This window comes from Oryctolagus cuniculus, chromosome 1 (genome assembly GCF_051225735.1).
Source record: "Oryctolagus cuniculus isolate XC-2025 breed Fujian yellow rabbit chromosome 1, ASM5122573v1, whole genome shotgun sequence".
NCBI classification, from domain to species: domain Eukaryota; kingdom Metazoa; phylum Chordata; class Mammalia; order Lagomorpha; family Leporidae; genus Oryctolagus; species Oryctolagus cuniculus.
This window is the reverse complement of record NC_142867.1, coordinates 142,333,283-142,360,092: the sequence shown is the minus strand read 5'-3', so window position 1 is coordinate 142,360,092 and position 26,810 is coordinate 142,333,283. Positions and strand designations below refer to the sequence as shown.

The window sequence follows — 26,810 nt, the reverse complement described above, 5'->3', positions numbered from 1 at the left end:
CTATTAGCATGTTCTTCTCAAAGGAAAATGCATTCAGGATTTTCAGTCTCACTAGGCCAACTCTGTTATCAAGTCTGGCTCTCACCTTCTCCGCTCAATGTCCTGGAAGAGCAAAAGAAACTGATAACCTCCACCTCCTCACCTCTCCCCCATTCCTCAGTCTGTAGCTATTTCTCTCCACCTCTCAGAAAAAAAAAATGCCTCACACCTGGTCACTAAATCCCAGCAGTGCTTCTTAATCTTCTGCTTTATGCTGTACAGCTGTCCTGTCCAACAAGGTGACCACTAGCCAAGTGTGGCTACTGAGCACTTGAACACAGTAAGACTGAATTTTTTATTTAATTTTAATTAAGTTTTTAAAAATGATGCTTGATTCAGTTAGAAGCTTCACTGAAAAAACTTGGCTGTGTGGATCTACTTTTTCGAACATAAATCTAACTAAAATATGAATAATGAATTTCCAATGAAAATGTAATGTCTGAATTAAGATGGAACATGTGATGTATGTACAATACCACAATGGACTTCAAACATGCATTCTGAAAAAAAGATTATAAAATAACCTCATTAATAGCTTTTATAATGATCACGTGTTAATATGATGGTATTTTGGATCTATTGGGTTAAATAAAATTTCTTCATAAAATTAATTTTACATATTTCTTTTTATGTTCCTACAGCAGCTACTAGGAAAATTAACATCACCTACATAGTAGATATTTTATTTCTGTTGGACAGTGCTCCTGTACAGCATTAGATACGAATGACTGCTCATCTTTCTCGGTATGCTACTACTCTTCTCCTTCTACTTCCTGGGCTCCTTTTACTCTGTCTCGGAAGGCGCGCTCTAGTGCCTAGCCCCCAACTCCCTGTGTGGGGTCACCTCACCCAGGCTTTCAGGGTGCACAGACTTCCAATCCTCTGTCAGTAAACTAGCTCACTCTCTGAGGACAACTCTCTGAACATCTCCACTCACACCTAACTGCTACGTCTGCACTCAATCTGCCTTTAATCTTCAGGTTTCTACTCATTAATGTCTTGTAAATCTCCCCGCTTCTCCATGTCATTCAGGCCCTTAGGACTTCTCACCTTTGTCACTCCAATAGCTTCCAAAAAGCTATCTCTGTTAGTTTCTACAATTCACATCTGATTGCTTCCCCACCACCTTCAAGACAAAATAAACCCTTCTTAGAATCATACGTAGGGGGCCGATGCCATGGCACACTAGGTTAATCCTCCGCCTGCGGCACTAGTATCCCATATGGATGCCGGTTCTAGTCCCGGTTGCTCCTCTTCCAGTCCAGCTCTCTGCTGTGGCCTGGGAAGGCAGTGGAGCATGGCCCAAGTGCTTGGGACCCTGCACCCACATGGGAGACCAGGAAGAAGCACCTGGCTCCTGGCTTCGGATCGGCGCAGCTTCGGCCGTTACAGCCATTCGGGGAGTGAACCAACGGAAGGAAGACTTTTCTCTCTCTCTCTCACTGTCTATAACTCTATCTGTCAAAAAAAAAAAAAAAAAAAAAGAATCATACGTAGGCTTCCTGTTTGCCTGTCTCTCCTGCTTCATCATCACCAACCCTACAGCACTCCAAGCTCCAGACAGAGCTAAGCAGCTGCAGTTACCAAAATACAATATGTGCCTTCTATCATCATCTTGCTTTGCATGTTCTCTTTCTGCTGACAGAGACATTATTCACAACTCTATCTTGCTCTCCTACTCATTCTTCAGAACTCAGCCAATCTATTGCCTCCCCCAGGAAATGTCTACAAAACTCCACAATTGAGCCAGTGTCCCCTTCTTTGTCACCAATACTCTTAAACACAGATCCACCAATAACCCAACCACACAGGCCTGGAGGGATCTTGTTAGCAGACTATGAATTCCCTGAAGGCAGGAATTAAATGTTTTAACTTGACCTCTCTGCACTATATTTAAGCGCCTATTAATAAACAGACACAGTATTAAACAAGGGAAAACCACAGAATAGAATGTGAGGCTAGAAATTTAAAAATAGGCTAATAAAGTAACAAGCAAAATGAAGTTAATTCAATTACCTTAAAAACACTTTATTGGATGCCCTATTTTAGGGCTCGATGAGCAAGTCAATACAAAATTACAAGCTAAATAATCATTAAAATATCAAATATTCAACAAAAGCAACAACTAAAAGTTTGAATGTTATTATACATTTAGTCTTTTATCTTATATACACATATGCTTCTTCCCCTAATTTTACTTATCAGTTCCTTTCTTCAGATCTTACATTCATTTTCCTTCCAATTAAATTTTGTGTTATTCCCTTCCCTAACCCAATCCTCTTCTACAAAGACATTTCTACTGTCCCTTCTGTTCCCTTTCAATCTAACAGAAAAATACAAACACTGTCTTTGTTATCTCTGTTAGCAATTCCGTCTAAAATGAATGAATCATAAAAATCAGTGAATGCAATGATACCAATATTCAGGCAGATAGACAAAACCATATGTGTTAATCTGGTTGGGTGATTTCGTAATACTAAGCAGCTAATCTGAACCACATGCATACTTGCTGGAGGCTGACAAGTCCCTGGTCACTGCAGCAGCATAGTAGGGAGGAACAGAACAGAACAGCCAACTTGCTGGTGATGGGGGTAGCCCCAGCCCAGCCTTACCACATTCTCCATCTTGTTCCTGCTCTTCCAGAAGAAGCAGAAATGGCGGTGGGGGGGGGGGGGGTGGACATACAGGAAGCTGTCAGCCATCTGGACTAGCACCAGAGGTGATCCATTATGCGGTGTGAGCAGCAGGCACCAGGCAGCCCCAGATCCCAGTATGTGAGCATTCAGGCCCAGGTATCAACTTTAGGAAAGAGTGCTGTTCCCTGGGCATTTCTCAACTTTAGTTTCAATACAGAACAGATTTGGAGAGAGGCAGGAGTTATGCAAGTATTTAAACTTCATTGGTAGGGAAAAAAGATTCTTTGAAGGACACCAATTGCTAGAAGGAAATGGAGAACATTCTTTTAATTACCTGAAAGTAGTTTTCAAAACCACTCAAAAGGAGGTTTTTGTAGGCACGGGAAGGAAGTTCACCTTAAAGATGGTTATCTCTTAGCATTCACAATCAAGCAAAAGTGAAGTCTCCTGAATGACTTTACACCCAACAAGATAATGTAACAGTGAAGGGTACGTTCAAAGGAGCTTCTACGGCATCACAGAACTGAACCAGAAAAATAAACTTAAAAGCAGGCACCTTTTACATAGTCCATTAATGAAAAGCAGTTCAGATATTTACTCTTACCCGTGCCAAGGAGTTAAGCTTCGATTCTCCAGAGTTCTGTGGTTCTTTATTAATCAGACAACATAAGCACCATATGAGAATTATTTGGCTTTCACCTGTACAGAACAGGAAAACAAAAATGAGTAGGTTTCATCAAACAGGAAAAAAAGCAATCTGTATAAAAATTGTGAAACATTATGTTTAGGAAAATCTCAAACTGCTGTTTGCAGAACAAGCATCCAGGAGTGTGTGTGAAACTGAACTCTGTGGGTTTTCGTCTTCTTGTGGGTTCGGGATCACTTAACGCTTAGCTCTTGTGTGGTCGGTTTCCTTCTGTAACAGCAGAAACTTTTAAAGCCAAAGGAGAATGATGGAAAGAACTAAAAGAACTGGGCTTTTCTGGAGATCAGTTTTTTTACTTCATATTGCAAACCATTAATAATTTCAACCTTTTTAAGGCAATATAACTGCAAAAAGTAGCCAGTAGTTAATATTCCTGATTTAATCTTTAAATTTTCGAATTTTCCAAAATACCTTCACTTGTTACAAATAAATTTAGCAAAACATGATTGTTTGAAAGTGTATTCTGCTTAGAACCAAATAATCTGGATAAGAAGAAGCTTCATACATGCTCCTGTTTCCTTATTCCAAAATGCAAAACGTTACCAAATATGTGATGAAAATGCTGAACTTCGAAACCTTCTATCTGGCAGGAACATGTACATGATGAACCACTTTCTTTTTCCTTTTGTGGTGACTGAGCCCATTCCAGTTGGAGATTCTGACACAATTAAGAAACAAAAATGAAGCCCAAAAACTAGCGATGTCAGTACTGGAGCTAGAGCCGAGCAATATCAGACTGCACAGCAAGCCCCGGAGCCGAAGCTGAGACACTTGCCACCTGGAATCAGCTCCCTGCAGACGCACCCCATGCTTGTAACCTTCCCATCTCCTGCAAGGGAATAAGCACACATCCCTAACAGCTCCGTGAACAGACAATACAAACCGCCGTACTCTACCTTTGATTTTCACCCACAAACCAAAGAATGCTAACTTTTCTTTTTTAAGATTTATTTATTTTATTTGAAAGGCAGAATTACAGAACGGCAGAGAGAGAGAGAGAGAGAGAGAGAGAGAGAGAGAGAGAGAGAGAGAGAGGTGTTCCATGCATTGGTTCACTCCCCAGATGGCCTCAATGGCTGAAGCTGCACTGATCCGAAGTCAGGAGTTTTTCTGGGTCTCCCACAAAGGTGCAGGGGCCCAAGCACTTGGGCCATCTTCTGCTGCTTTCCCAGGCCACAGCAGAGAGCTGGACTGGAAGTGGAGCAGCCAGGACTCAAACAGGCACCCATATGGGATGCTGGCACTGCAGGCGGCAGCTCTATCCGCTACACCACAGCACTGCCCCAGGATGCTTTTAATCCCATTTTCCCCCATAAGCATCCATAAGCTTAAATTTTCGCAGTAAGTAACATTTCCAAAGTTCCTCACTGGTTATTCTGAGGACCATCATCTCCCCCTTAGATTTTATGAGCTCAAATAAAGCATCATAAGGCCTTGGCTTCCCTGAGATCAGATAATTTCATGAGTCACATAATTTAACCTCTAAAGATTCTAGGATTCTTCAGGTCAAACCAATGTCATTGATTAAAAATATCAGAAGAAATTTTAAGCAGCAAGTGCAAGAGACATACCCAATGATATGCTGACACAGCAGCATCCAGGTTTAGAAAGAATGCAAGGTGATGAGGGTGACAGGGAACATGTGCCACCATGAGAGAGGAGAGAGAAGAGAGGAGAGAGACAGAGAGAAATAGAGAGAGAGAGAAGGAACAGATTAAATCAGAATCCAAAAGATGGGACATTTCCTTCCAGGTGCTGGTGTGTTATTTTAAAGTTTCTTGGAAAAAGGAGGGGAGGGGAGGGGAGGGGAGAGAAGGAGGAAGAGGGGGAGGGGGAGGGGGAGGGGAGGGGAGGGGAGGGGAGGGGAGGAGGAAGAGAAGAGGCCAGCACCGCGGCTCACTAGGCTAATCCTCCACTTGTGGCGCCGGCACCCCGGGTTCTAGTCCTGGTCGGGGCACCAGATTCTGTCCTGGTTGCTCCTCTTCCAGGCCAGCTCTGCTGCGGCCTGGGAAGGCAGTGGAGGATGGCCCAGGTCCTTGGGCCCTGCACCTGCATGGGAGACCAGGAGGAGGCACCTGGCTCCTGCCTTCGGATTGGCACAGCTCGCCGGGCAGAGCGGCCATTTTGGGGGTGAACCAACGGAAAAGGAAGACCTTTCTGTCTCTCTAGAGAGAGAAGAGCCAGAGAAATTCCCAATCTTCAGGAGCTGCTTTTCTTTGCCCAGAGCTTAACTCCAAATGAAAGCTAAACTAATTCTTTAAATTTTAATTCTAGTTTAAAAGGAATGAAGGCAACAAATTTTTGGGGGGGGATAACATTTTTTAAAAATGATTTAATTAATTAATTTATTTGAAAGGCAGAATTACAGATTGAAAAAGAGAGATTGATTTTCCATCTGCTGGTTCACTCTCCAAATGGCCTGCATCAGGCCAAAGCCAGGAGCTTCAAACAGGTCTCCCATGAGGGTCCAAGGGTCCAAGCACTCAGACCATCATATGCTGCTTTCCCAGGCACATTAGCATGGAGCTAGAGGGCAAGAGGAACAACCAGGACTTGAACCAGCACTCATATACGATGTTGGTACTGCAGGTGGTGCCTTAATCCACCGTGCCACAACACCAGCCCCAATAAAGCTGTTTTGAACTGCTAAGTTTAAGGAGAAAACGTTACACAGAGTAAGTAGTGAATAACGAGGAAGAGTGGTGATAACTGTTACATGTCATCATGAGGGCAGAACCAGAGCCAACTCATGAGAACTGCAGAAGTGACAGCAGTATTTTCATGCAGAAGGCAATCCTGAATCAAAAGAGCTTGGGGACTGCCACTGTGGTATAGCAGGTTAAGCTTCCATCGGAAACACTGGCATCCCATATGGGCACCAGTTGGAGTCCCAGCTGCTCCACTTCCGATCCAGCTCTCTGCTACGGCCTGGGAAAGCAGTAGAAGATGACCCAAGTCCATAGGCCACTGCACCCACGTGGGAGACCCAGAAGAAGCTTCAGGCTCCTGGCTTCAAATCAGCCCAGCTCCGGCCATTGCAGCCATTTGGAAAGTGAACCAGCAGATGGAAGATATTCATTCATTCTCTCATTCTCTCTCTCTCTCTCTCTCTCTCTCTCTCTCTTTCCTGTTGTCTTTCTGTAACTCTGCCTTTCAAATCTTAAAGAATAAGAGATCTTCCCTCCCTGTTACTACCTATTTTTCCTCTACTCGTTTTGGTTGTCTTTTCACCTGTAAATCATTTCTCCTTCTTTATTATCATTATTTCTGATCCTGTTCTCAGTTAACACCCTGGGTGACCCTCTAGTTTCTATGATGGAAACTGTTGGTTTAAACTGTATTTAAAAAGCAATGTTGATATTATAAAACCTTAAGAAGGGCTGGCGCCGTGGCTCACTTGGTTAATCCTCCGCCTGCGGCGCCAGCATTCATATGGGTGCCGGGTTCTTGTCCCGGCTGCTCCTCTTCCAGTCCAGCTCTCTGCTATGGCCCAGGAAGGCAGTGGAGGATGGCCCAAGTGCTTGGGACCCTGCACCTGCATGGGAGACCAGGAGGAAGCACCTGGCTCCTGGCTTTGGACCGGTGTAGCTCCAGCCGTAGTAGCCATTTGGGGAGTGAACCAATGGAAGAAGACCTTTCTCTCTGTCTCTCTCTCTCTCACTGTCTAACTCTATCTGTCCAAAAACAAACAAAAAAGGAATAGTGTTTCTTTACTTCCAAAAACCCGTTATAAAACCCATGAAGCATCTAACAGTGGTAGGGGGCATCCCATAGTTTCTTCTTCTTTCTCTTGCCATCAATATCAGCTTAGTTCCATGTTTTCAAACTTTTGGTCATGACACATGAAGAGCTGTGAAATCAGTTTTGAGTGATGAAAAACATGTTTTAAAATAGCATAGTGAATGGGGCTGGCACAGTGGCACAGCAGGTCAAGCTGTCACCAGCAGTGCTGGCATCCCATGTAGGCACAGGTTCTAGTCCCAACTGCTCCACTTCCAATCCAGCTCCCTGATAATGTGACTGGGAAAGCAGCAGAAGATGGCCCAAGTTCTTGGGGCCCTGAACTCGTGGGCCCGCAGCTTCAGATCAGCTCAGTTCTGGCCACTGCAGTCATCTGGTGAGCGAATGAGCAGATAAAAGACTTCTCTCTCTGCCTCTGCCTCTCTGTAACTCTGCCTTTAAAATAAGTAAATAAATCCTTTTTCAAAAATAGCATAGTGAATATGGATTGCACATAAAAACAAGCACTCTGGTCATTTGTGTGTATGCATGTGTATGTGTCTTGATGTGTAAGTATGGATATTGGCAGGGACCCAGGTACTTGAGTCATCACCTGCTGCCTCCGAGTATGCACTGGCAGGAAGCTGGAATTGGGACTGGAGGTAAGACTTGAACCAGGCACTACAGTATGGGATGAGGACATCCCAAGCAGCATCTTAACCACTATGCCAAATGCCTGCCCTAGTTCACATCTCCTATAATGACTTATGACAGGCTAGGAAAAGGAAACTGCACAAAATTCTTTAAAACATCAAAGGAAAATATTCATTTTCTTGTTTCTAATGTCATTATATTATGCAATTAGTCTTTGACTTTTAAAAAAACCTGAAAAGTAAATATCAGCTAATTAGACAGTCAATCTACAGCAACAAACTTCAACTGTACTGCCTGAGTTGTGCCTGTTCCCCCTATGCTAGGCCCCAGGAAGACAAACAGAACTAAAATCACAGCTCCTGCTCTTGAGAGACAGTCAGTTCCCCAGGTGTCAGAGAGCAGAATAAGTATTATAATAAAGACAGCTGCTGGAATGGTTCCTACCCAGCCTCAGTAAGGCTATTTCAAAGGTCTAAGACAACAAAGAGGAGAGAGGCCAAAGAAATAGATGCAAACCACAGGCCCTCTGACATCAAGTGCCCGCAGGCAGCATCAGGAGAATGACCCGCCTATCATGCATTCCCTGTGGCTGTGGAAAATGAAACAGAACAGAGGTGAGGCTGGCCAACAGGCAGGAGGGCAAGGAAAGAACACCTCCTCTAAAGTCTTCCCAAATCTGTCTCAGCCTTGAGTAAAACCAAAACGTCACCTCTAAATAACAACAGAGCCTTGGCAGGATTTGGATTCTGAAAAACGATTTTACAACATGAGAAACAATTTATGAGTTAGTATGAAACTGTGAAGCAAAGAAATTAAGTCACTATCTTAGTATAACTATTTTACAGTGGTTATGAAAGTCACTGCAGACCAAAACAGATATTTAAATCGGTGAGTTTCTGCCCTCCAATACAAAGAGCTCTATTTTCTACAGAACTGTATATGTGCATGATTGTGAGCATGCATGTGTGTAGGTATATACATATCTATATATACAAATACACACACATATATGGGCGACAATAAAGGACGCCTTCTTTGTATTGAACAATGAAAACAATAAATAAGGCAGTCCAAGAAAAACAGGAGAAAGGTTTATAACTTAAGCCTCTGTAATTTTGTTAAACAATGCAACATTAAAACTCTTAGAAGTTTGCATTTTGAGGGGCCAACGTTATGAAATAGTGGGTTAGGCTGCTGCCCGTGATGCCAGCAACCCATGTGGGTTCCAGTTCAAGTCCCAGGTGCTCCACTTCCAATCCGGCTCCCTTCTGGGGTACCTGGGAGGTTGGTGGAAGATGACCCAAGTCCTAGGGACACTGCCACCCATATGGGAGACCAGGACAGGGCTCCTGGCTCCTGGTTCTTGGCTTCGGCCTGGCTCAGCCCTGGCTATTGTGGTCATCTGGGGAGTCAAACAGTGGTTGGAGATCTCTGTCTCTAATATTCTCTTTCTCTCTTCCTAACTCTGCCTTTCAAATAAATCAATCGTTAAAAAAAAAAAAAAAGTTTATGGTTTGAAAGAATATGCTTTGGATTCTTACCATATGCTAAGATAAAAGGGTTCCAGCAAGTTTTTGTCAACAGTTGATCAATTGTGGGGAATCTTTTCATAATTGTATTAGAATCCTGTAAAAGAAAATTATGTTTTAGTCAGAAAAACAGCATGGAACAACTCAGAAAGACTAAACCACAGCCTGAGCCTGAGGGAGCCTAAATGCTTCTAGTTAAGTATATATTTTTAGAAAATTAGGCAAAACAGGATCAGTGAAGATCTTTAGGTAAGTAAATCAAATAAAGTTTATCAAGTCAGCAATCACCTTATTTAAACCAAGGTCACCGAAACTATGGTTTATGACATAACTAGGTAAAATCAATTTTGTTACAAAATTTTATTTCATTTTATTTAAAAATAATATGGACTAAGAGTAAAAGATAAAAATTACTGGTGATAACTTAATAATATAAATAAATAATATTTAATAATGTAAGCCCATGTCATCATCTTGGCTTGTTTTTTAAAAAAGATTTATTTATTTGAAAGGCAGAGTTACAGAGAGAGAGACAGACAGACAGACAGACAGACAGAGAATGGAAGCTCTTCCATCTGCTGGTCCACCCACTAAATGGCCACAATGGCCGGAGCTGGACCGATCAGAAGCCAAGAGCCAGCAGCTTCTTCCAGGTCTCCCACGTTGCTGCAGGGGCCCAAGCACTTGGGACATCTCCCGCTGCTTTCTCAGGCCATAAGCAGGGAGCTGGATCGGAAGTGGATCAGCCAGGACTAAAAATGGCACTCATATGGGATGCCAGTGCTGCAGGCAATGGCTTTACCCACTACACCAAAATGTTGGCACCCTTTTTATTTATTTAAAGAATTATATATTTATTTGAAAGGTGGAGTTACAGAGACAGAGAGGGAGAGACAGAGAGAGAAAGTTGGCTTTTTGTTCTAACATAAAGAGAAGTCTCTAACGCAGCCCCAGGAAGGCTATTTCAAAGAAGTTTAAAAGGGCAAGAACTCTGGAACATGTAAAAAGAAATAAAGCCTGCCAAAACATAAAGATATATATCTCTGTTTATTACTATTTTGATTGCTATATGCTAAATGACATCATTCTTAATCTACAATAACCTAAACCCTGAGACAAGCAAAGATCAACCAAATAGAAAACAGCTTAAGATTAAAAAATACACATGCTGTTGTACAACTGGCCCCTTTCCCATTACTTTACCTTTCATGCAAGTTCAAAACTAAAACCCAACTGAGATAATGTGCAGGTAAGCTGAGACGATAAGCATTTCCTGCTGCTGCAACAATGAAGGCCTCCCATTTGTCTCAGCGTCAAGGCTGGCCCAAGACTTTCTGGGACCATCTTAAGGTCAAATTACGTAAGTCTCACTATAAAAAAGTTTTTAAAATTAGCACTGAGTGCTTACACAGACTTTTATCTTTCCTTCTAGTTTGTAAAATACTCACGTGTTTTACTCATATTACCAACTTGAATTATTCTTCAAATTCCCTACTGCCTCTTTGATTAAGGGAAAAGAAGCATAATACATAAACATTTATGTTAAATGAATTTTACTTTTCATTTTGAAATTTAAAAATATAAAATATGTTCATAATATGAAAACGTGTTAAGTAGCAAAAGTATCTTTCACAATAAAAGTAAAATTTTATCAAAATATATTAAGCTTTGAAAACAATAAATTTTTCTAACAGTGAAGACTCCTTGAAATATTTGTAAGAAGAGATTTTAATATTTATCATTTCTTAGGAAAGCCCACTTGAGAAAAGGGTTGAGGACAGAGTAAGCATTTCAGAAAACTTTTCAAGATTTGAGGGACACAAAGTTCTTGAAAAGAGTCCCAGGGCAGGCATTTATCCTAGTGGCTAGGATGCCCACAACCCACAACAGAGTACCAGGATTTGATTCCCAGCTCCAAATCCTGACACCAGCTTCCTGCTAATACAAACCCTGGGAGGCAGCATGTAATGGCTCAAATAATTGGGTTCCTGCCACCATGCAAGAGACTTGAGCAACATTCTTGGCTTTGGCCCCAGCCCAGCCCTGTAAGCATTTGGGGAGTGAATCAGCAGATGCAAGCTCTCTCTCTTTCTCTATCTGCCCTCAAATAAATAAACAAAATAAATAAAACTTTAAAAAACAGCACTACTTATTACCGGACAACAAGCACCACTGGTAACCATATAGGTAGTAAAGAAGAGAATACTGAAGTAATAAAGAAGAGAAAGCCAGCTCTCATCTGCAGTACCTACAGAAAATCTGTATTGCTAATCCATCACTGCATTAAGTCCCTGACACTGAAAACATTCTGCTTAGGCCGGTCTGGTACAGTCCCTGATGTCACATGACAGTTCATTCCTATGGTTCACTACTTACCATCTCTTTCAAGGCTTCATACATCTGCCTCAGGAACTCCTGGAAACGAGGCAGATGAAGACAGGTATCCTGCTGGGTTTCCCAAGTGGAGGCCTGGTCCCATTCAGAAAGCTTCTGCATCCAAAACTGACAATCAGAAGCCAGGCTTACAGAATGCTTAGCCATCTCAGCAAGGGGAGAAAGCTGACGTCCTTTCACAGAGTAAAAGGTGAGCACACATCAAAGCTGCAAAAAAGGGAATAAACGAAGCATTTTAAAAAGGAGCTTTTCTCAGTGCCTGTGTGACCCACTGATGGGTGAAACAGGGAATCAGAAGAGATGAAAATAACGTGCCTTCTATACTGGAGCCATCTTTGAATTATTTGAAAATGTGTCACCCAGCTGTAGTTCCAATTTTTACCATCTGAACTTTTTGTCATGAATAATATCATTAGACTAGAGGTCATTATACCTCCACAGGCATCTGTTAATTATGTACAAAAGCACAGCTGATAATGCTTTATATCTTCTTTTTAAGATTGAGCTATTTATGAATGTTCTCAATATGAAGTTCCTTTGAGTATTTTAATGTAACAGGAAATCAAAAACATCCATGGGTGCTTAATACTAGTCTGTGCCTAAGAAATGTTTTTGAAGTTCTTATGTTTTATATGCATTTCTGGCTTCTCATTTAGGTGTAAAAAGTTTCTATGCATTCCTGTCTAGTGAATTTTCTTCCCAATTTTTCATTTCTTAGAAAAAAGTAAAATAATGCATTCCACATGCATCAATTTAAAGACTGCTTTAAATGAGTGATCTCAATTCATTCACAAAAGAAGTCATATTTTAGTAAAATAAAATAAATTCCAATTATTGAGGAGGTATACTAGTCGTAAGTAAAAGAAAATAAAATCTCCTAAGCTTCACTTCCTCTGGAAGTCCATGTTAAAAAGAGTAACGGAATGCCCACAGTGAGCACATGCCACAAATAGAGGCAGCCCCTCCCAGCTCAGGCCCCTGCGGCTGACCTAGGACGGCCTAGAGAGAATGGAAGGAAGGGCTGCTTCTCCACAGGCGCAGACTGTCAGACTGTCCTGCAGCAAGAAGCAGACAGGCCACCTCATTCCAAAAGGCCGCTCTGTGAGTGGTCAATCAAGTGAGCATAAATCTTCAGCAGCAATAGTGAACACATAAAATACTCCCAATTAACTGTCAAAAATATCAACAAAGGAGGCTCCCATTACCAAACAGGGAAACAAAGACCCATTTAAGAAGATGTACAATTTAGCTACAGTGCAAAAAAAAAAAAATCTAGACCGGGAAGATGAAATTTTTTAAATAGTACTTAACAATGTACAATTCTGACAATGTGTCAAAAAAAAAAAAAGAAAAATATTTCATAGAACACACTTATACTGTCAAATAGTACCAAATAGACAAAAACCTAGGCTCTGGTCCTGACTGCCCTCTCATTCTCCTTTTCCAAGCCATCACCAATACCCATCAATTCCACCTACTAAATACATGTGATCTGACTTGATCACATGCATTTTCCTGACCCCACCTGACCACAGCTCAATCTTTCCTAGAGCAGCTCCTAGAAGGTGCATCCTGCTTGTATTCTACCATGTCCCACCTCCCCTTCTCCATTCCCTACAAGGTACAGAACAAATTTTGCAAATGCAAATCTGATCCAGCACACACTCTGGCTTAAAGACACTCATCAACAGCTTTCTTGGAAAGAAATCCAAACTCCCTGTAGAAGGCAAAAAAAAAAAAAAAAACAACTCCTTAAGGACCTGCAAAACATGGTTCTAGCCCCTGCTGACCTCCTGCTTCCTCCCCCCAGCTCAGCCCAAGCTCTCTGCTTCAGGAACACACTGAACCCCCTGGTTTCCAGGCCTTTCCAGTGATTCCTGCACAGTTTACCATAGCAGTCATTACTCTGGGCATTTATTTGTTCACTTAGTTACTGCTTCCTCCACTGGTATGTAAATTCCCTGTCTTCCTGGAATTTAGCACATACCTGGCAAACATTCAATAAATATTGAATGAAGGAATGAATTATTCAATGGTGTTTTTCAAAGTATAGTTCCAAGCTAAATGCCATAGCAAAAAACTTCTTCAGATAAAGCAATTCAATTTCTAAAAGGTAATTCTCCCCCCAAAAAGACAAATTTTAAAGTGTCACCTGTGTGAAATTTATTAATATCCTATTTTATAAATACAGTAACAGCTCATACACATTTATACTATTTTCTTCACAGCATATTAAACACTTTATGAATACTGATTTATCCTTTACAGCAATTCCACAAAGTGGATACTATTATTTTCCCCATTTTAGAGAGACAGAAAAATTACCCAAATGCCCAAAGTAAGACTAGGTAAAAACCAAAGGAAACAATAAGTAACACCCGAGCTATGACTGTAGGATTTGAATCCGGTGTCTGGCTCTAACATCTGTGCCTTTACACAAAGAAACAAACTCAAAAAATAAACTGATGAATTTCTGATGTATTTTATATGGCACCAGTGGCAGACCAGTTTAGATATCTGGGAACAATAAACTGAAGAACTTTTTGATAAAAGAGACAAGCATCATTATTTTAACAACATTGCAAACAATCTTTAGCTCAGCAACAGAAATGCATCTGGTTGTTTTAAATACAAACAGTTCTAGGGATCATGCAATACAGTGGCCCTCAATGTTCTGTTTCACAGTCTGTGTGTGTGTGTGTGTGTGTGTGTGTGTGTGTAGTGTCAAAGCACGGGTACACTGGTCATAATGGTAGCAGTAGGGATGCTGAACACACTGTCATGTACCCTGGCAGCAGCTCACTTAGACAAATGGTCTCCCCAAAGCCTAGGGATGTCCCTACTGAGATACATTGATCTAAAAAGGCATACTTTGGAATGGGCATCGGTTGGTTTTGTCTGTTCAGCATTCTTGCTCCTATCTTTTGGTTATGCTATGTTCCCTCTCTTTTGGGAAAGTATTCTTCCTCCATTCTATGAGGTCTTGGGGTGAAGGTGGAGAGCAGAGGCTGGGAGGGAGTGAAGGGGGTGGCTGTTGATCAAAGCACCCAGTACCATCATCCACAGGGTGGGATAATGATTCACTGAGCCAACTCAGGCTATGCTGGAAATCTGAATCTTGAGTTACATTAAAGTAAGGGTGGACAAAGTTATTCAAAGGCTCTTCTAGCCTAGATCCTTGGAGCTAGCCTTGTTCCTGTCTTTATAAAGTACGTGTTTCTCTAAAACTTTAACATCTTAAATATTTCACTCCACTTTCTCCTTGCTTACAAATTTTCTGCTATGCTTTGGGTGTGATTTGTCCCCAAAAGGTTTATGTATTAGGAGCTTGGTCCTCAGTGCAGTGATGCTGGGAGGTGGGATCTTTGAAAGGTGGGGCCTAATGGGAGGTCCTTAGGTCAACTATTGGTGCAGCTCTCAGAAGGGACCCAGGTGTAGGGAACCTTTTTTTCTGATCCATAAAGGTCACTCGGGTATTTATAACATCATTCATGGGTCATATAAAATGATCTACTTAAAATGAGCTGGCTATAGATTTACTGGAGTATAAGCCCTGTCTGCAGTTGCTGTGGCAGGGCCAGACCAAGTGATTTTGTGGGCCTTACACAGCCTGTGGGCTGGATGCTCCCCACCGCTGGATTAAGGCATTTCTCATGGGACTTGGTCTGTTCTCATGAGAAACATGTTATAGAACCCTGAGCCTGGACTCATCCAGCCCTCTCTGGCTTCCTGTTTTGAGATAAGATGCTTCCTCCAACCACAAAAACACAGCCAAAGAGGGTTCTCACCATAGCTAAGTCCATGCCAGCACCACACTATTTGAACTTTCAGCCTCCAAAAATGTGAGCTTCTCTTTTCTTTCTAAGTATCTGCCTCAGGTATTTCATTATACAAATGAAAATCAGACTGATAAATTTTCCGAGATGTTGAATGTAATTCTTACCTTTACTCCTCAATAAGTAAATTGCTTTTTCCCTCTGGCTTCTTCTGGGATTTTTTTCTTTAGCTTTCTATATTTTGAAAATTATATGCCTTGGTAGAATTTCCTTGATTTTTATCCTGCTTTGTGTTCTTTTAGCTTCCTGGATCTGTTTGGTGTCTGACATTAATTTGTGAAATTTTTAGTCATTACTGTTTAAATATTTCTTCTCTTCCTCCTCTCTTTTCCTCTGGAAAAGAGATTTTCCATCCTCTGTAATTTTTTATCAGTCTTTGATCTTTTTGCTATTTAGTTTTGGAGATTTATATTGAGATATCCTTAAACACAAATTTTTTTTTCTTCAGCTGTGTGCCATCTACTAGTAAGATCATCAAAGACATTTGTCACTTCTGCTACAGTATTTTTCATCTCCAGCATTCTCACTGGTTCTTTCTTAGGACTCCGATCTCTCTGCTTGCATAACGCATCTGTTCTTGCAAGCTGTCTATCCATTAGAACCTACTGCATGTTAGTCCTGCATGTTTTAAATTCCCTGTCTGATATATCGCTGCCATGTCTGATTCTGATGCTTTCTCTGTCTCTCCAAACTGTGTTTTTTGCCTTGTAGTTTGCCTTGTAATTTTCTCTTGAGAGCCAGACATGATAATGGGTAAAAGGAACTGCTATAAATAGGCCTTTTGTAATGCAGTGGTAAGGTGTAAGGGGAGCTAAAGTATTCGAAAGTCCCATGAATAGATCTCTTATAAAACAGATCTTTTATATAGAATGTACAGTCCAAAAGTTTTTCTCAGACTTCATAATTGCTCCCCATCTTAGCTGGGACAGGAAAGTAGGTTGAAGATCAGTTTTTCTCTTCTCTGAGGTCGGCTGACTATAAGACCCCAGCAGGCGAGGCTGTGGTTAACTGGTTTCTCTCTAAGAAGAGCAGAGTGCTCTGGCATATGTCAAAATAGTTCCTTTTCCCCTCCCCCTGCCAGAAGCATTAGAGGATTTTTCTCCATTATATACTGTGAGTTCCTGGTTAAGCTCAGAAGAAAAAACAAAAGCATGAAGATTTCTCTATGACCAGGTTCCCCTTGACCATGTTAAGCCTCCAGTGATCAGTCAATTATAATTCAGGCTTGCCTGCTCTCACTCTAGTTCCCACCAAAGTTGCTACTTCAAAATACTGGGATTCTCTGTATCCACCTGTCTTTCGAAGGCAAGGGTAATGGTTTGCCCTATGATTTCATTTCTCTTATAAAACTAAGGAGAGTTGATGATTTTCCAGTTTGTTTTTTACTTGTTAAGATGGAGTGGCAGATTCCAGTTCTTTACATGTACAACTGGAAATCAAAAGTCCTTCTAAAGTAGGGTTTTTCAGCTCTCTGATTCTGTCAGCTTCCCACTTGAATCATCCACTGTTGTTTTCTGTGGTTGTAAATCAAAGAATACTAATTGCTATAGCCATAGGTACCCACTGGTGAACTATAGGCAACAGATCTTTGGAGAAAGGAAGGATTTTAAGACTGCTTATTTCAAAACTGAGAAAATGGTAGTAAAACTTCTGTTCATTTTAGGGAGTTGGAAACCAGCAGTTCATGGAACAAGAAGGAAATACATATCAATGAGGAATGTCCTACAACCAGGGACCTTGATTCATTATGCTCCTCCAAGAGGAAGAGCTAAGTGAAGCCAATGGAATCCAATCCAACCTGTTCTCCAAATTCCATAAATTACCAAAAAAAAAAAAAAGTTTCACTTGTGGTGATATGTTGAGAACCCCATCTCCCCAACTGAGGGGCCAATGAGTCAATATTAGGCTATCAAAAGCATATCAAGGGGTCAGCCAGGTTAAGCTGCCACTTGCAAAACTGACATCCCTTTTCAGAGCGCAGGTTCAACTGCTGGCTGGCCAGACTCTGATCCACTTTCCCGCTAATGTGCCTGGGAAGGCAGCATAAGATGGTGCAAGTACTTGGTCCTGTTGTCCATGTGGGATAACAGAACAGAGTTCTGGTTCCTGGCTTTGGCCTGCCCCAGACTACTGTGGCCATTTGGGTAGTATACCAGCAGATAGAAGATCTCTCTCTTTTTTCAATCTTTCCATTTCTCTGTGTTTCAAATAAATAATTTTTTAAACAAAAAGAAAGCATATCAAATAGTGACTCCAACTAATAAGCTGCACTTTAGATGTAGATCCTTACTGGAACAAATTATTAGCACTCTACCTAGCATGCAGTTATAAAATGACACTTCTATTTCTCCATTGGTATAAAATAAGGACATTAGAAAGCAGTTCTCATTCACCTGCCACCACAATAGCAACTCAGGGCACGGCAGATTACAATGGGTACATTACACTGTACTGGTCTACTGAAGATTACCAGGTTGAAAGACCCTGGAGAAGAAGAAGACACAGATATTTTTCATGTACTTATATTTGCACGTATACAGATATTTTGCATGTACACAGATATTTGCATGTACTCCAGATGGTGGGATATGAATCCCATGAATGTACAGGATTGCTACTTCAAAAAGTTTCTTGTGATCTCAAGAACTGTCCCAAGTCAAGATAGTCTCCCCCTTTTTTAAAAAATTTATTTATTTATTTGATGGGCAGAGTTACACATAGAGAGAGAGAGAGAGGTCTTCCATCTGCTGGTTCACTCCTCAAATGGCCATAATGACCCAAGATGGATGGATCTGAAGTCAGGAGACAGGAGCTTCTTCCAGGTCTTCCACATGGGTAACAGGGGCCCAAGGACCTGGGCCATCTTCCATTACATTCATAGATCATTAGCAGGGAGCTAGATAGGAAATAGAAGCAGCCAGGTCTTAAACCAGCACCCATATGGGAATGCCAGTGCCACAGGCAGAGGCTTAACCTACTACACCACAGCACCATTCCCAAGATAGGCCCTTTAAAATGAAAATACACCAAAAACTAGTACCAGGGTTTGCTTACAATGGGAAAACCTAAATGGCTGGATAATAAGTGCAGGAAGGGAACTTATGTTTCAATGTACACTTTTTGGCACCTTTTCAATTTAATGCCACACATACTAATTACTCAGAATTAATAATGAACAAAAAGTGAGTGATAATTACTGTACTTTGTACCTGCTAAGAGACAAGATGCTTTGGCCCACACCGCGGCTCAATAGGCTAATCCTCTGCCTGCGGCACAGGCACACTGGGTTCTAGTCCCAGTCAGGGCGCCAGATTCTGTCCTGGTTGCTTCTCTTCCAGTCCAGCTCTCTGCTGTGGCCCAAGAAGGCAGTAGAGGATGGCCCAAGTACTTGGGCCCTGCACCCACATGGGAGACCAGGAGGAAGCACCTGGCTCCAGGCTTCGGATCAGCATGGTGCGCTGGCTGCAGTGGCCATTGGGGGTGAACCAACGGCAAAGGAAGACCTTTCTCTCTGACTCTCTCTCACTGTCCACTCTGCTTGTCCAAAAAAAAAAAAAAAAAAAAAAAAAAAGGCAAGATGCTTGACTTACATCACTAAGATCCTGAAAGCAGTATATACTGCACGGGTTTTATACCATTTATCTGCTTTTACCCATGTCTGTCAATAAAAACTACAGGTAGAGCTGAGGGGAAGAGTCACTGCACAGCTGGCCCATGCTGAAGCACTCTGTCACTCAGTTCTGTCACCCAACAAATACAACATGCATGCAGTGCTCGCCTCAGCAGCACATACACTAAACCACGCATGGAAGAACTGTGTTCTGGAAAGAGCCCGTGGCAGGCCTCAGTGACTGCCCTGATCTTCCAAGCTACAAAGCAGCCCTCTATCATCCTGTGCAAACTGTGCCTGCATGGTCAGAATGCATGAGTGAGGTTCTGGGACGCCATCTATATCATACAATCTTCCAACACTCTCCTCTTTCTGTCTCTTCCTATCTAGTATATTATTAGTAGATAAATATTCTATTTAGTCTAGAATTGACAGAGTATAACAGAGATGGAAATGGAAAGAGGAACTGACATTATCCAGAACTCCTGGAAATGAAGGTAGATGCATTAACAGGGCATTACTTTGAACTACCTCTCCTTCTGGAGGAAAAGAGGGATAAATTATGTTCATCGGAAATGTTTTTAAAACTCTATGGAAAGCGGCAGGTTTCAATGTCGTGGGAAGCCAGCAAGTGAAAAATAGTGGCTAGCTGTGGGCTTGCCTACCCAGCATTCCTTTCCTGTTCTTTTGAGATTATCACTCGCACCTCGTATTTGAAGAACTACCCTTCTCTTTTCTAGGTCTTGCTGAGACTGTGAATCAAGGCGTTCATCCTTAGAAGCTGGGGAGTAGCAGACATCTAACAGATTACTAGGCAATAGGCTACAGAGATAAATGGAAGTTTATGCCTATTCGTCTGACACCACTCAAAAACAGCAGACTTCCACCAAATGGGAACAATAGCTTATTCTGGTCTCATTTACACACAGGCTATGTGTTCAACTGAAATTTTGCTAATGATGTTTCTTTCTCGTATTTCTATAATTAATGAATATTTTTAAATGCACAAATAATAATAAAGCCACCAAATGAACCCTTAGATAGCTCATTAACTAGTTCAAACAATTATCAAGATTTTATACTTTTTTTAAAGATTTATTTATTTTAAAGGCAGAGTTCATAGTGAAAGAAGAGCTCTTCCATTGTTGGTTCAATCCCCAAATGGCTGAAATAGCCAGGACTGGGCTAGGTTAAAGCCAGAAGCCAGGTGCTCCATCCAGGTCTCCCATGTGGGTGGCAGGGGTCCAAGGACTTCGGCCATTATCCATTGCTTTCCCAGTCACATTAGCAGGGAGCTGAACTGGAAGTAAAGCAGCTGGGATTTATTTTTTTGCTAGCTTCTCTGATTTTTAGCAGCCAGCCTTCTTTCAAACTCTTGGTCTCTCCCTTCTTAAAATGTGGTAAATACCTGGTGGGGCAGTTAAAATTTCATCCAATTTCTGTTCTACTTCAAAAAACGGTAAGTATATAAGTGATACCAATCTTCCTGCTAAAAGTTACTCCATAAAGCTGCAAAAATGTAAAAACCATAATCCAAAAAGCCTCAAAGAATCGGATAGATAGGGTGGAATTATCAGAGAAAGATCCTGGCACACAGGATTGCAAAGGCCTAGGAACTCATATGCTGATCAGGAAGAGGTGGTTAAAAAGTCATAAGAGCTTTTATATTTCCTTTTAAGATTTATTTATTTGAAAGGAAGAGTGACAGAGAAGAGACAGAGAGCAACAGAGAGCAAGAGCAAGAGCAACTGCCCTCAATGCAATGAAATAGGAAAGGGACTAACCTCGCCTAGGATTCTATACCCAGTTAAAATATCCTTCAAAAATAAAGGTGAAATAAAGCCTTTATGATATACTAAAACTGAAACAATTTGCTATTATTTTGTTGTAATTTCTAGGATATCCATTAATAGAATACTAAAAAGGGTATATAATTTAATCAGAGCAGAAAAATTTGTAGTAAAGAAAAAGACTCTCAAAAGGGCAATATTGAAGGAAAAAGAGGAACACAAGAAATCAACAAGATAAATAAAAAGCACAGATAGATTTAAAATCAAATATACTAGAAATTACATTATAAATTAATGGATTAAAATAAGGGATTGAATCTTCAAGCAAAGAAACAAAGATTAGCACTTTTGAATTCTAAAAAAGACTATAGCTGTTACAAACGACACATCTAAAACATACAGATACAGGGTTATAGAGAGGCCAAACGAAGAACAGGAAAAATAATACCATGCAAAATGAACCAAAGGAATCAAATAAACTTCATGAAACAGACTTTGCAGTAAAAAAAAAAAAAAAAAAAAAAAAAAAATCAGAGGTAAAGAAGGTCATTTCATGATGATAAAATGAGAACATATAACATGAAAATGACATTAATTGTAAGGCAAAAAAAAAAATCAATTCCGGTCATGGTGAGATATTTCAACATCACCTCTCACCTCTCTCTAAATAGAAAAATTCTTGAATTACAAACTATCCTTCAAAGAAAGTTTATTTTTTTTTAAGATTTTATTTATTTATTTGAAAGGCAGAGTTACAGACAGTGAGACAGACAGAGAGAGAGGTTCTCCATCCGCTGATTCATCCCCAAACGGCCGTAACGGCCAGAGCTGTGCCAATCTGAAGCCAGGAGCCAGGAGCCTCCTCTAGTCTCCCACAGGGGTGCAGGAGCCCAAGGACCCGAGCCATCCTCCGCCACTCTTCCAGACCACAGCAGAGAGCTGGATGGGAAGAGGAGCAGCAGAGACCAGAACCGGCTTGAGAGCCATTTTCTGGCAATTCTGGCAATTTTCCACTTCTTGACTGTAAGCCAGTAACATCTAAGGGTACCTTCAAAAAGTTTATGGAAAAGTGTAATTAAAAGATAAATCTGTTTTGGTGGAAAAAGTTTTGAAATCCATACAGTTTTTTAATAATATATATTTTCCATAAACTTTTTAAAGTTTTAAAGACTTCCTTCTATGCATTCATTTCTCAATAATTAAAAGTATAAATGAGGGCAGGTTGTTATAGCAAGGGTTAGTCCACTGCTTGGGATGACCATATCCTTTATTAGAAAGAGGAATAAGAGAGTGCCATACTCAAATAGACACAATGAGACAGCTTCCACACAGCGCCGTTAACAAAAAAATGCATGCCTTATAAAATGGAACCAATTCTTTGAATTTATGATAATTTAAACTTTTTTCTCAAAATTAATTTTCTAACCCAGTTAATTTGTAAATCTATTAGACAAGTGAGAGGTGACTTCTTTTATCAATACCATAATCCTTTCTTACCCTAAATGTTAAACTTTTACTTTCTTGTAATTCTACTAGTTTCTATATCCAAATTTATTTCATTATGAGCTCTTCGAGATGTATTTATTGTTCAGTATCTGAATAACACATTCCCTTAAAACCCAGGATTTTAACAAGTAGTTTGCACACACACTGTATACACTAATGTGGCAAAAGCAAATAGCATGGAAACTCAGTAGGAAATCCACATTTTCCATTTCTTGAGTAATTGCTCTTTCAGCACATTTACCCAGTCCTGAGGGAATCAAAACAAACCATGATTTCACCTTCTCCACATACGCAGACTAAAAGCAACAGAAGCTATTAGTCCCCTCATTATGTATTTCCAGGAGAAAATAAAATGACCTTAAGAAATTTCTACACAGAGGAGACAAAGGAGAGTCCTATGAGCAGAAAGACCCAGACGCCAGAATGGAAATGAGTCACCAGTGAGGGGTCCCACATGCCTGCCCAGGTCCCTGTTCCCTTCAGGGTCAGAGGGAGTTCTACAGAAGCAGGAGGTAAACAGGAGGGATAGAGAACAAGGCACATCTATCAGCAAACATCCCAGATACTGAAAAGGACCTGGATCCAAATGCAGTTAGCTGATACATTTGGCCATCTCTGACTTGCAAGATGCTCAAAAGTTATTTTGTGGCTTTCTAATTACTTTATTATGGACAAATCACCAGGGTACAAAGATACACTATTTTCCAGGGGTCCTCATGGCCTGAGTCCCCAAGATGACATGGCATAGATTCAAAGTACAGCAGGTGACGAAGAGGTAATAACTTGGTGCTAACTCATCTCAGTGACTTCTGTCCTTTAGGAGAAATATTTTAAAACTTCTTGGCAGGGGCTGGCGCTGTAGCATAGCGGGTAAAGCCACCGCCTGCAGTGCCGGCATCCCATATGGGCGCCAGGTCAAGTCTTAGCTGCTTCATTTCTGACCCAGCTCTCTGCTGTGGCCTGGGAAAGCAGTAGAAGATGGCCCAAGTCCTTGGGCCCCTGCACATGCGTGAGAGACCTGGAGGAAGCTCCTGGCTCCTGGCTCCATATCGGACCAGCCCAGCTCTGGTCGCTGCAGCCATTTGAGGGGTGAACCAGCGGATGGAAGACTTTCTCTCTCTCTCTCTCTTTCTCTTTCTCTCTCTCAGCTTCTGTGTAACTTTGCCTTTCAAATAAATAAAATTAATATTTAAAAAAAATCCTCATGGAAAATGTGCTGCACAAGGAATATGGAACTTACCAAATACAACTCAATACAGTGAAAGAAGGAGATAAAGCATCAACATTTTAGCAGTTTCTGAAGAAAGGTAACAAGGGAAGAAACCACTAGGTGACAATTTAGGGCAAAGCACCAACTCATTAAACAACCAACCAACTCCTCTCCCTCATCTTTAAATCAGGAAGTATAACCACCTGGCAAAGCAGCCCCAGAGAGAAGTGCTCCCAAAGTAAAGCCCCAGCTGAACATACGACCACTAAAGCAGCCAGACTCCAGAGAGAAGACCCTGCAGGCCCAGGCAGGGCTGTGCAGGATGTCCCATCAACACAGCGTTGCGACTGGGACTAGTGACAAGGAATGGCATGAACCAGCAACTCTGGCTTCTTTTTTAACACTCTTGACATTATTTCCATCTTCTAATTAATGATTTCCTTTTTCAGGATGGAAAAATTTGCTATAACCCCAGACTTTTCAGGCCCTTCATTAGCATCACTATTGAAAGGCACTTTCATATCTCTAACGGTTGTCCCATCTGGGGAAACCTTAGAACATAACCATTTTTAGGTTTTCTGAGAAGTTGAAAAAAATTCCCACTGGGACGGGCATTGTGGTGCAGAGGGTTAAGCCGCCTTTTGGGACAACTGCATCCCATATTGCAGTGCTGGTTTGAGTCCTGGCTACTCCACTTCAGATCCAGATCCCTTCTAATGTATCTGGGAAGCAGCAGATGACGACGTAAGTACTTGAGTTCCTAACACCCACATGACAGACAGTCAAATGCATTCATGGGAGGAAGGAGTAATGAAATTATTGCTTTCTGAGTTTAAAGTTCTAATTTCAGATAATGGAAGAATTCTGGAGATGGATAGTAGTGATGGTTATACAACAATGTTAATATAGTTAATACCACAAAATTTACACTTTAAAATAGTTAAAATGTTTAAATTCTATGTTATTTATATTTTACCACAATTTGTTTTAAAGCTGACAGATCTAGAATATCTCCGGTTAGGGCCTGGAGCTCAGCCTGCACCCCACCAAGCTTCCTCCCCCCGCCACAACATGCTGCAGACTCTGCAGCTTGCCCCTCATCACTAAACCCTCCATTTCCTCGTTGTTTTGTCTGACGCTCACCACCACACATCTTGGGGGAGACTGGGATTCCCCAGTGCCAGGGAAGAATATTGATGCATGTAGACGAGTGGATTTCATTTTGTTTTCAGGACTGCCTTCCATTCACAAACACTACTGAGCACCCCAAAGAGCTTTTGTGAATGTACGTATCAATATTTACCATATTAGATAGTAAAACTGAGATAATTTTAGAGTATAAGCATATATAAGCATACACCCCATTAACTGCCAGAGTGATGAGATCATATACAACCTTTTGACAACGCCACTGTACAATAGACAATAAGAGCAGACATAGCCAATAATGTCTTAACATCATTATAAAAGTAGTTTTGCTCTCAGAAGGAAAGCTCCTGAAAGGGTCTCAGAGACAGCTAAAGTCCTCAAGCCACATTTTGAGAATGACTGGTCTACACCAGTACTGGTCTTTCCATTTTCCCTCCAATCAGCTGTACAAATAGGCATGTCATTTAACTCTACACCATGAGAACTGAACTCTGGTTCAAAGGTTTCTGAGAGAGTTTTCCTCAACTTTAAATAAGTTTACCGTTTTTCCATATTAGACACTGTATGTCTTCATGTAATTTCTAATACTACAGCAGCCACTGTAAGATCCAGGAGAGGACTGGCCAACAGATTACAGGCGGCCCAGCATCCTCGCTATCATGGGAACTTCCTTTTTGCTTACGCCACCTTTCACTGGATTTGCCTTCCTTGTAGTCAAACACATCCTTGCTGATATATCAGCCCAGAACCCAGTTTGTTGAGCACATGTTGAAAACCACAGATGCGCACAGGACCCGGCATACAGTGAAGAGCTTGATAAATAGGTATTGAACCACTATGTGAAAGGTAAGTCAGAAACAAAACCACTGAGTCTGTCATATAACAGATAAAATTCAGACTGATGTCTGTTGACAGAAGGCTTGTGATTCTCAGATTGTCAACATTTAAAACAAAGCTAATTATAAACCACATAGTATCAAAAATAGCTGTATATGGTACCTGTCAGGCAGCCAAGAGGATCTGAAATTGCTTTCCTTTGTTCTGAAACATCTCCACTGGCCAAACTTCTTAAAATAGCAGCCTGATAAAGAACACTAAAATGTCTTCTATTTCCCCTGAGCATGAGTCAGCTAAATCCCTTCTCTTGTAAAGTAAGCACCAAACAAGGGACTTATACACAGAATGCTATAAAACAATCTGTTTATGCAAGAAGAAAAACAGACAAATCAAATACTGGGCCTTCAATCAATGTCATCAATCAGTGGCACAATGCCGTTGTCAAAAACTATTTAAAACCCCCTAAAAGGAACAGGTATTTGGCTCAGTGACTAAGACACCACTTGGGACACCCATACCCCAAATGGGAGTGCCTGGGTCTGAGTTTTGGCTCTGCTTCTGATCCAGCTTCCTGCTAATGTGCACTCTAGGAGACAACAGGCTCAAATACTTGGGTCCCTGCCATCCACATGGGAGACATGGATTGAGTTCCTGGCTTTGGCCTGGTCCAGCTCTGGCTGTTATGGGCATGTGGGGAATAAACTGGCAGATGGAAGACCTCAATCTGTCTCTCTACCTTTCAGATAAAATGGAAAAAAAAAAAAAGTAAAAGAATGACGATTAATAATTTTTAAAACCCAAAATATGACCAAATAAAAATTAAGAAACTTATGTCCAACTATGCCTGAGCTTGACAACAACATTCTTCCCCTTCCTTGCTGAAAGTCTGATATCAGTATTTCAAATTTACTGAAACGTAGTGTTTCTTTGCTTCATTATTTTAAATAATACTGGTCAATTTGCCCATGTTTGGCCTCACCCTTTTTTTTTTTTTGAAAGTCACAATAAAATATTCTTGTTCCTTTGAAGTGCTTATGAAAGGATTTTTCCCTCTAAAAACAATGAGGTTTTCAGAAAAGTTCCACTAGGAGGAGCTGGCTTTTTCTGTTGAGTCAGTGGGGTTGCACCTCAGATAGAGTCTAATCAGAAACACAGACCTGAAATTTGCAGATAATTTCAAACAAACCTCAATCA

At 41.1% G+C, this 26,810-nt stretch overlaps 1 protein-coding gene across 8 annotated transcripts in view; it reads right to left on the bottom strand.

Annotated features, from left to right (window-relative positions):
- The window catches only part of FANCC (FA complementation group C), a 250,334-nt gene that overhangs the window by 158,358 nt on the left and 65,166 nt on the right, over positions 1–26,810 (bottom strand). For all 8 annotated transcript variants that reach the window (XM_008257648.5, XM_089335858.1, XM_089335866.1 and 5 more), the window contains 3 exons: positions 11,661–11,885; positions 9,297–9,381; positions 3,280–3,374 (listed from right to left, as the gene is read on the bottom strand). In XM_008257648.5, the coding sequence (XP_008255870.3) occupies positions 3,280–3,374; positions 9,297–9,381; positions 11,661–11,825 (345 nt within the window). In that variant the 5' untranslated portion in view covers positions 11,826–11,885. The remainder of the gene's footprint in view (positions 1–3,279; positions 3,375–9,296; positions 9,382–11,660; positions 11,886–26,810) is intronic.